Here is an 11,378-nt window from a genome sequence, read left to right as displayed (position 1 = left end):
CTTCTGGTTAACAGTCAAGTGCCTTAGGCACTATGCTACCAGAGCTCCCAAGTAAAATCTTACTGATGATAATTCAAAAACAGTTGCAGCACTATATTGACGGAGAACTTGCAGAAATGCAAGCTAGATTCATAAGCAGATGTGGAGCAAGGGATATCATAGCTGTTGTCAGATGGATCTTGGCTCAAAGCAAAGAATACCAGAAAGATGTTTACTTGTGTTTTATTGACTATGCAAAGGCATTTGATTGTGTGGATCCTAACAAATTATGGACAACACTGAGAAGAATGGGAATTCCAGAACGCTTAATTGTACTTACGAGGATCCTGTACATAGACCAGGAGGCTGCTGTTTGAACACAAACAAGGGGATATTGCATGGTTTAAAATCAACAAGAGAGTGTGTCAGGGTTGTGTCCTTTATCATACTTACACAATCTGTATGCTGAGCAAATAATCTGAGAAGCTGGACTATATGAAGAAGAACAGGGCATCAGGACTGGAAGAAGACTTATTAACAATCTGTGATACACAGATGATACAACCTTGCTTGCTGGAAGTGAGGATGACTTGAAGCACTTACTAATGGAGATTAAACATTACAATCTGCAGTATAGATTACACACCAATATAAAGAAAACGAAAATATTCACAACTGGATCAATGAGTAGCATCACAATAGATGGAGAAAAGACTGAAGTTATCAAAGACTTCATATTATTTGGTTCTACAATCAACACCAATGGAAGCAGCAGTCAAGACATGAAAAGATGTATTGCATTGGGCAAATCTGTTGCAAAGGACCTCTTTCAAGTGCTGAAGAGCAATATCTCTTTGAAGACTAAGATGTGCCTAACCCAAGCCATGGTGTTTTCAATTGTCTCATATGCATATGAGAGCTGGACAATGAAGATGGAAGACTGAAGAAGAGTTGATGCTTTTGAGTTGTGGTGTTGGCAAATAATGCTGAAAGTACCACAGACTGCAAAAGAACTGACAAATCTGTCCTGGAGGAAGTGCAGCAGGAATGCTCCTTGGAAGCAAGAATGGTCAGACTTTGTCTCACCTACTTTGGCCACGTTATCAGAAGGGACCATTCCCTGGAGAAGGATGTTATGCTCGGTAAAGTGGAGGGTCAATGAAAGAGGGGAAGGCCGTCAAGAAGATGGATTGACACAGGGGCTGCAGCAATGGGCTCAGGTATAGTAGGGGTCATAAGGCTGGCAAAGGACTGGGCAGTGTTTTGTTCTCTCTCTATGTGTGTGTGTATACACACACATAAAGAGCACAAACAGAAATAAATGTTTAGCTCAGACCTTTTAGTTTTAAATAGGGAGTGGATACAGCTATTAAATATTTAGGTATACATCTGTATAGTTCAAATATAAGTGAATTTTAGTTACTAATGTTTAGTTGATAACATTAGTTCCCTAACAACATGGTTCAAATTTTAGTTACAAGGATAACTAAAAGTTACTGAGAGTCACTCCATAAGGTACAAATTTATCTACTACCGTTTTAGTGTACAAATTTCTTTTTTAAATAACGGATGTATAGTAACCAATTATGTCATTTGTTTCAAAATTCTGTTGGTAGTTGATAAATGTGCATTTGTTATTCAGTTCACGCACAGATAGCACAATATGTAGTTATGCTGTCTCCTTGGTTCCAGTGATAAACCACATGGCATTTTATAAAAATAGATAATCAAAAAAGGGAATTGGCCAACACAGATGAAACTGAAGCAAAGAAAGAAAAAGAGATAATGCTGGAAGTGACATTCAATTGAACATAAAACGAGTTTAGAGAAGAAAGAGCTAACCATGGAAATGTTGACACTTTAGCTGTTTGAGAGACTTTAGATATGTAGCCAGAGGAACTCAGTGAAGGTGAGCTTATCCACATAAATGAAGAAAGTAGTTGTGATGGAAAGGATAAAGACATCTCAAAGGAAGTGATGCTGGCAACAAACACCATACTAAAGGAACTCTTGATATTATTTCATGACACAGAAAGTACAAAGGATAAAATGTTGTAAGCTGGACCATACTTACAAAGAAATACAACATTTCAGCAAGGCATAGAAACAATGTTCTTTCTGTGTTGTGTTATATGATTAGAAGCTGGCAAGGGTTGTTCAAACTACTCCTGCTAAGTTTTTACAAAGAAGAAAATACCTTAGTTCTCAATGTTTCTAATGTTTTAAATTATGCAGTACTAAATAAACATTAATTTTACCACTTTTTTCATTTCATGAAATATTTATAATCAACAATAAGAAAATTTTTAATATTTTGACATTTGTAAAGGTCAGAATCAATCATAATTTTCCTATTAATTATTAACATCACTGCATGGTTTCAGCCTGCACAGCCATTTTTTACAATCCTACACTACTGTAAAAAGGACTGTGTGTATGTAATAGAAAAGATAATGCAATTTCCATGTTCCTGTGTTGTTAGAAAGTCTTCAGCTATTTAGAGATAAAAGAATTTTAAGAAAGCTATATTCTTCTATGCACAATTATCATAGATTTTTATAAAAATTAATTTTTAAAAAATTTTAAGTAGAATGTTTCAAGGGAAAAATACATTTTATGGTGGGTTTGAACTGCCAGCTTCTGGTTAGCAGTCAGATGCCTTAGGCACTATGCAACCAGAGCTCCCTATATATTGAACAACATAAGCTCATTCTTCTTTTACTTTGTGATTTTGTAAAAGCAAGAATAGTATGAAACAAAAAATACTGCAAAACCCATTTGTCATAGTGTCACCTGTGTCCATATTCTACTATTCCTATACACTTAAACAAGACCAAAGTAAAATTACAATTTCCCAAAAGATTAGTTAAATCCTATTATTGGACATATTACTTCCTATGCAAGCAATAAAGAAACTGAAGACGTATCTATGACAATAAAGAATGGCAGTAAAAGATGCATCTTAACTTCCACCATTTACATTTAGCATTCCTGAGTATTTGTTCCTGATGGCTAAACTGTTAATATGACTTCTATCCTAATACAAAATACTACCTGCTACAAGTCAACTCAGAAAGGAGAATAAATTCTAAGTAAATATATAAAACTATAAACCATAAAGTCCTAAATATTCAACTACTGTAACAGCTAAGTAAGTAAATGCTTATTAGCAATATATCAATATATATATACTTTGGATGACCCTCATGTCTAAAATGGTACAAAAATAGCCTGAAAATAGTCCTTAAACTCTACTGATTAAATCATCAGGTTTTTAATAGGAAAATGTGCCTACTATTTTTATTAAATGAAACTGCTTTCTCATTAAGATATTAAAATACCTTTTCATTATGGAGCTCTGGTGACACAGTGCCTAAGGCATCTGACTGCTAACCAGAAGGCTGGTGGTTCAAACCCACCAGCCACTCCTCAGAAGGAAGATTGGGAAATCTACTTCTGTAGTGATACCACCTTGGAAACCCAAGGAGGAGTCACTATGAGTCGGATCCGACCTGATGGCAGTGAGTGTTTTTTTCATTAGGATTAGAAGACAGCAAAGTTATAAAACAAAGTTATTATAACCTTTGTATAAAATTTTACATAAAAACAACATCATCAGAAAGGATACCTTCTTGCTCTTTTGCCTTTTCTCTCTTTGGCTGTGTCTGAATCCACAATATCTGCTCTGAGGCAATCCAAAGTCCCTGAAAATGACAGATGTTCTCCAAAGTACATTCGGTAGCAGAGTGGCACTGCATCCTGTGACTGGATCCCTGTATGACTCAGAAGAGGTTTGAAAACAACCTGAAAGACATAAAACATATTAGCTCAATTTATAATTCATTATTTACTATGGCTTTTTTCTTATTGTACCTTAGTACTTATTACTATGTTGTTCAGCAACAAGAGATCTCATATAATAAATATGCTGTAATCTTAGAATTTAAACAGTGTTTTTGAGAATCTATTATGTGTCACTCATCATCAAATAAATAAATTATACGGATGAAGATTCCTGGAGCCTGCCTGAGTAAAAGCACTTAGAAAATAAAATTATGAATTAGTTTAAATCATTCTACTTTGTGCTTTTCAAAAATGTATAAACAACTACTGTGTCTTCATAAAAACTGTGTATTAGGTTCACAAATTGGTTTACTAATGTTCTGTTTTAATATTAAAACATTCCAAATGTTGTATTATGAATACCCAGCCTATTATAAAATGGTATTACTTGGTTGTGACAGTCTCTTAATATTTATTTTCTCACAGAAAATTTCTTTTATGTTTTTTTAGAACATATATGCTTATGGAGGGAGCCTAAGGCATTTGATTACTAGCTAGGAGGCTGACGGTTCAAACCCACTAGCCACTCCTCAGAAGGAAGACTGGGCAATCTACTTTCGTAGAGAAACCGCCTCAGAAACCCAAGGAGGGGTTGCCATGAGTTGCAATCAACTTGACAGCAGTGAGTTGTTTGTTTGTTTTTGGTTATGCCTATGGAATACATGATTCGTTAGCTAAATCCCTAGTTAACTGAATTTCCTCAGTTGCTACTAATTAATCAAACAGAAGCAATGACATGTGTTCAACACTGGATTACTATTTTCACTTTGAGTACTCCTTCTCTGCCCCACAGTTCCTTTCCTCCTCCCACATCCCAAATAAACATATTATCCAGTGTTTGTTTTTCTAGCCATCTTCAAACTCTTTCACTATATATTCAGCCCTAATAATCCTTCCTGGAAGTTCAAAAAATCTTATCTAATATGGACATACGTCATTTGTGCAATGAGATCTAAGCTCATATTTTAAATTGTCTCTTGGTCATCTCATTTGTTTGTGCTTGGGAAAAAGGACCACTCTTGTGAATGTCTGAAGGCCTAAAATGAGAAAATTCAAATAATTTTACCCTAGACTAGTTCTTAGGGAGAAGTTCTTTCTCCCTTGCTTTTGTTCTTTGGGTATACTCTTTCTTAGATGTGCTCTTTCATTTCAGTGGAAAAACTTTTTCTCTTTCAAGGTTCAAACCACCCTCCATCTTTTCTTAACTTTATCGATTTATGCCCCTGGTTAATCATGCATACCTACTGGGGACTTTGGTTCCTGACTCACTCTCTTCTTTTTCTGTTCTGTCCCAATTTATCATCTTGAATGATTTCACTGGCAATTCAACTGACCCAATCAACATTTCAGACACAAAGTTATGTGACTTCCTTGTCTCCCACAATCTTGGTTTAACCTCCATTTCAGCATCTTCCTAGATTTGCTCTCTTCACCTTATTTTCCTTAGCACATCTATTTTGGCTTAATCCTCTTCCTATAATTGAGCTTCTAAGGACAATGAGAAGAAATAACATAATTGCATTTATTGGTATTTCAGCACCAACCTAAACCTTTAACTGGAGCCTTCAGCAGTATTTGGCAATCCTTTTGAGGGCTTGTGGTGAGTTTTCTTTCCCATTTACATAACCATTTAAACATTCCTAAATCACCTTACACATTTTTTGTTATTCAATATTCATATTCCAGGTAAATTTTAGACTATATATATAAAATACTGTCTAAAACATGTACTATCTGTAAAGACAAGTATTAAAAGGCTAAAAACAATAAACTTACTATTATACAAGCCATTTCTTTTCTTTTCCCAGTCTCTCTTTTTCAAAAAAATGGAAGAATCCCTAAAAGCTATTCTCATGTATTGAAGAAGTAAATCTTATGAAATTTTAAAGTGGCTGACACACTTAACAGCCTAAATGTCTCCTACTGTCAGAGAAAACTACAAACTTACCTCTACAGTTCTGAACTGTCTTTTCTTTTGTCTCAAGCATCTCTCTACAATTGACTCTAAATTCCAATGCTTCTCATCTAAGAATCTTGCACTTATAGTCAATTCTTTCCTGTTTTTCTGACTATGACTTTCTAATTCCTCATAAGTATATAAATATGCTCAAACCTTTTGCATCCTGAAAAAAATATACCTTCCAATACCCATGTTCCATCCTAAAATGTCCCACTCTCTCCCTTGTCTTTTGAATACTCAAACAAAAAGTAAGTTTCAAAGGACGCCCCCTCACTTTCTACATTTCTCTCATATCACAGTACAATCACCTAAGCTTAAAGTCTCATTACAACTTGTTTGAATAATTCCAATAAATCATCTCTTCTTTCCACCATTAGTGTTTCTACTTCAATTCTTTCCATATATTGTTACCCATATAATTCACACATAGTGTTTCAGTCACTTAATTCCTCTACTCTAAAATCTTTAAGGCCTCCCATTACTTACTCAAAGAAGTCTTAACAGCTTAAAGACTACTAGATAGGATTGAATTTTTATCTTTCTAGTCCTGTTACTTTGCTAAACTGTTATCTCCAAACAATAAAAATGTTATTGTATATGACAAGATACTAAATGTCATCCTTTTCTTTAATGAGCATCTATAATGTAATTTTATGCAAATAACACATGCCTTCTACATTTGTTTGCTGTTTCCTCCCCCTGTGGGAAGTATTTTCATAAGTGCCACTAAGCCATTTTTTTTCTTCATGTTACTGTAACAACAACAAAAATTAATAGTACATTTGCAAAAATACCTTCCAGGGAGGAGGGAGTAGTTGGCAAACAAATGTAGAAGGTGAGTCTCATTTGTATAGAAATATGGTAGATGTTTAATTTGCATTTAAAATAAACCTATATACTGTTTTAAATATTATGCATAATATTTTTAAATGTTTATTTGCATGTACATTAACCCATATACTTTTTAAATGCTCCTCTTTTTTCTTACATGAAAACTTAAGGCAGAGAAGCACAGAATAAAGATCTTCACTAGAATTCTAAAATGTGTATTGCTTCATGGTTCCATTGCTAAGTACTACCTATTGAGGTGTTAGTGTAATTAGGGAAAAGGGGGAGACTCACCTGTGCATCAGCAAGCTGAACAGCAGGAAACCCCTGGTTTGCTTCTTCTACACCTGCAACATCATCTTGACTAGTGCTACGCTGAGAATGCGTCCCATCCAAAGTATTCTGGTCGCTAGACAAGACTGTGTTGAAATCTGAGGCTGAGGGTATTGTAGGAAGATTGGGTGCAACACCTAACAGAACAAATATTCAAGAATAAGATGTAAATTTTTGGGAAATAGAACCAACTTAAAGTGGCACAGCTAGGTAAATTTGTAAAGCCTGTACTATAGTACCATTACTAGACCACTTAAATTGAAAAGGAAAAAAAAAAAAAGATTTTAGGTTATTTTCAGACACAATATATTTAATGAAAATGAAAGTAAACTAAATTTGTAGAAAACACTGGCCATCCTCATACAAGAAGTTGGTTCTAGAGTCAGCCAGTCCACATGTAGAATTTTATGGGCACAAGTTCTTTGAAAAGCATTTTATGTCCCATCAGCTTTGCACTAAGAAATAGTTTAGTCAGTAGCAGGGTTATAAAAAGCAACTGTAACAGGTCAAAAGCCATAGGTATCACAGAACCACACATACAAATTTCTTCCCAACTGTTTTCCTAAAACAGAACAAAAATGAAATGCCTCTATTCCTTTCCTCTATACTCCCTTTATCTTTTACCTCTCCAGGCAAAAGACCAATTAGATAAAGAGGAATTGTTCCTTTCTGGTTTTCTTCAAATTTAAACTATATGCACTCTGAGTCGTGAGACTAGTACCAGGAAGGTGTTGAGAGCTAGTGAAAGCATCATCTTTGTAACTTCTATAGATTCAAAGCAATAAAAATTTTAAAAAATGTTAATAAAAAAAGAAGAGAAAAGAAGTTTGTATCTACTTAAAAGTCTAGAGATTCACTGTTACTATTTTGGTAAATTCTCTTCCAGTCTCCTTTCTACTTATACGTATTCTTTTTAGAAAAATAAAAGGCTCTCATTTATCTCTCTCCTCAAGGGAAGGAATCTTATTTTCTCTTAGTATCCCCTAGAATTAATTATTTGTTAACTAACTAAAAACAAAGCAAAAATACTAGTTAGTATGGACCAGAAGAATTTGAATAATCTGGAAGTATTTTTTGTATTATAGGTAAATGATGTGAAAATTATATGCTACATTTATTCATTTATATCCTTTTGGTATTTTAAAAATTAAACCAATCACATTAAATGGAGATTTTAAACTCTTAATTCATATACAAGCTCATACTTGCCATATTTGCCTTTCTTCAGGCACATGAACTGACTGCATACTTCTCTCTGAATTGAAATACTATCAAAAGTATTTTATAAATGGGTCAATCTCAACTAGACAGTAACTGAAACTTTTAAAAAACATTTAAGATTTTTAACTATCTTCTGAAAAACAGGATTTTTTTCAGAACTTTACATGAGACATGAGCATTATACAGTTAAACAAAATAATATGATAATTCAATACCTGTTGGAAGGCTATTGTGTCCTGACTTTGTAACAGGAGATTCTTGTACCACACTTCCTCTATTACCCACAGCATTTGACATCCAGTTATAGAAGCTCACAGATGATGGCTCAGATAGCAAGGGATGTTCAGATAATATATCAGTGGCTACTGTATTTCCTGCAAATAAACATTTATTGAGTACAGTATAAGTTATAAACTAAGGAGGAGAAAACAACTACTTCTGAAAAGTCGGGTTAAAGTGCCTCTCTGAATGTATTTTCAAAATCTCTCTGAATGAGGTTGGTATTTGAATATTAAAGGCATTAATAAGAGAGAAATTTGATGTTGGCTGGACTACATATCATCTCATACCACACACTGGTTGATAGTAATGCCAATGTTGCTATTTAAAAATATAATAAACTAAGGGTAGGAGAACACTGGAATGTTACAAACACAATAAGAATTTCCAAAATACTTTCTCAAAGACAAGGTGTAATAGGAAAGATTAATTGTACAACCAAAGTATGTATCTATATAAAAGTTATCATTGTTAAATCTAAAGGATGTACCTGTTCTCGTTAGAGAGCTACTTTTCACAGCTGCACTACTTCTCTGGGGAGTCCCTTCCAGAAGATTGTGTAAGCTTGGGAAGCTTCCAGTCAGGTAGCTGAGCAGACTCTCTTTCCTTGGACTCTCCTTTACTGGCATTCCAGAACGTCCAACATGCACTGGAGAATCTGTGGCAGTATCTCCACTGGTATAGCTCAGAGAATGATATGGGTGAATGCCCTATGGAAGAAATAACATCAGGCTTTCTCTCATGAATATAATTGTTGTTGTTCTTGTGTGTCGTTGAGTCGGCCCCAACTCATAGCGACCCCTCCTTGGGTTTCCTAGGCAGTATCACTATGGAAGTAGATTGCCCCATCTTCCTTCCGAGGAGTGGCTGGTGGGTTTGAACCGCCAGCCTTCTGGTTAGCAGTCAAGTGCCTGAGCCACTATGCTACCAGAGCTCCCATGAATATAATAACCACTGCTAATTTGACTACCACTGTTACTATTACTGTCCCTATTTTGTACCTACTACCAACATCAATCACATCATCTAGGATTGCAGTGAATCTCAAACATGTAAAAATGTTTTATAACTCTATAGTAGGAGCTCTGGTAGCATAGTGGCTAAGACACCTGCCTGCTAACCAGACAGCTGGCGGTTCAAACCCACCAGCCACTCCTCAGAAGGAAGGTTGGGCAATCCTACTTCCGTAGTGATACTGCCTCGGAAACCCAAGGAGGGGTCACTATGAGTCGGGGCCGACTCGATGGCATATAACAACAACAACAACAACTCTATAGTACAACACAAAGGGTAGCTTTTATTATCATTATTATATTGAAGCACATTCACTTATTTTAACCATGGATCATTAACTCTTTTCTAAATCAAAAGAAGGAGTGTGTAGCAAGAAACACTGACTGAAAGCACTGCCTACCAAACAGATGCAGGAAATAAAGCACTCACTAACTTCAGAGGAACAGTAGACAGCGCAGGAGGCCCTCAGAAATTTATGAACAGAATATTTGAATAGACTTTACAGAATATCCTTATAAGCAAAGAAAAATAGGAGCCTGAAATGACTCTCTCTGTCATTACTTATTTACTAAACCAGCAAACTGATACGCACACTAAAAATAATTGTATCATCAAAAGTCAGTTCTGGATACTAAAATAAACTACACACCTTCAGCAACCTTCCCTGGAGTTCCTTACTGAGGGTCAGCAGAGACATTTACCTGGGAGGACACTAGAGGCTCTTTGATAAAAGTGTGAAATGCAGGGCCAAAGGATAACACTGCTATGAAGACTTATGAAATCTTAGCTCTATCTGAAAAACAGACAGGAACACGACTTTCTTCATGCCCTACCAACCATCCTCACTAGGTAGGAGAACGTGGAGGACAGGTGATATAGGAGGGAAAAGTTCTCCAAGGTAAGTATAATTATTTCTGTCTTACAGAAGAAGACCTATATACTTCTGAAGGAAAAAGGCTTATTTTTAATCTATATGCTTGACTGCTATTCCCAAATTCTTAACACTATACTACCATTCCTACTACCCTCACAGTACATTACTGTGTCAATAACTGACTCTGGAGAGTTCTAAACTTCAGAAAAGAATTTCCAATATTTCTTTGCAGAAAAACAAAAAAGCAAAAATTACAGAACTGTCACATCTAAAATTAGAACTGCAGATCAGTTTAAAACATAGCACAAAAAATTACCCAGTTAGAGTTCTGAAACTAATCACCTGGCGTTTCAATTCTTTGGAGAACTTTTACAACCCTTAAACAACAATTTTTTTTTGTTCAGAAAAAGAACAAGATCAACAGTAAATCACTCAAATATGATTAGAGAGTTAGCAAAACTGCCAACCTAGAAAAAAGCTAAGACTAACTTATGAGTTGAGAATTTAGTACCCCAGCCTTCTGACTATATTGCAGAAATTGAATAAACCATATAGACCAAACTTTTAAACATGTGCATCAAGTTGTTGTTGTTGTTTAGATGCCATCGAGTCATCTCTGACTCATAGCAACCTATGTACAACAGAACAAAACACTGACTAGTCCTGTGCCACCCTCATAATCCTTCCTATACCTGAGCCCATGACTGCAGCCCTGTGTCAGTCCATCTTGTTGAGGGCCTTCCCCTTTTTTGTTGGCCCTCTACTTTACCAAGCATGTTATCTTTCTCCACAGAATGGTTCCTTCTGACAACATGACCAAAGTAGGTGAGATGAAGGCTGGCCATTCTGGCTTTCAAGGAGAATTCCAGCTGCACTTCGCCCAGGATAGATTTGTTAGTTACTTTAGCAGTCGATGGTACGCTCAGCATTTTTTAACAACACCACAACTCAAAAGCATCAACTCTTCGGTCTTCCTTATTCATTGTCCAGCTCTCACATGCATATGAAGTGACTGAAAATACCATGGTTTGGGTTAGGCATACCTTA

General features: G+C 35.5%; 1 protein-coding gene across 1 annotated transcript in view; it reads right to left on the bottom strand.

Annotated features, from left to right (window-relative positions):
- KIAA1109 (KIAA1109 ortholog) overlaps positions 1-11,378 on the bottom strand; it is a 311,628-nt gene that overhangs the window by 124,131 nt on the left and 176,119 nt on the right. Inside the window, exons 40-43 of the mRNA XM_042781736.1 lie at positions 8,934-9,153; positions 8,380-8,538; positions 6,905-7,080; positions 3,608-3,783 (exon numbers count right to left, since the gene is read on the bottom strand). Coding sequence (XP_042637670.1) covers positions 3,608-3,783; positions 6,905-7,080; positions 8,380-8,538; positions 8,934-9,153 — 731 coding nt within the window. The remainder of the gene's footprint in view (positions 1-3,607; positions 3,784-6,904; positions 7,081-8,379; positions 8,539-8,933; positions 9,154-11,378) is intronic.

This window comes from Orycteropus afer, unplaced genomic scaffold, assembly GCF_000298275.1.
Source record: "Orycteropus afer afer isolate SDZICR_OR568_19922 unplaced genomic scaffold, OryAfe1.0 scaffold00162, whole genome shotgun sequence".
In the NCBI taxonomy this organism is placed as follows: Eukaryota; Metazoa; Chordata; class Mammalia; order Tubulidentata; family Orycteropodidae; genus Orycteropus; species Orycteropus afer.
Note: the sequence above shows the minus strand (reverse complement) of the source record. Positions and strands in the feature narration are given on the sequence as shown.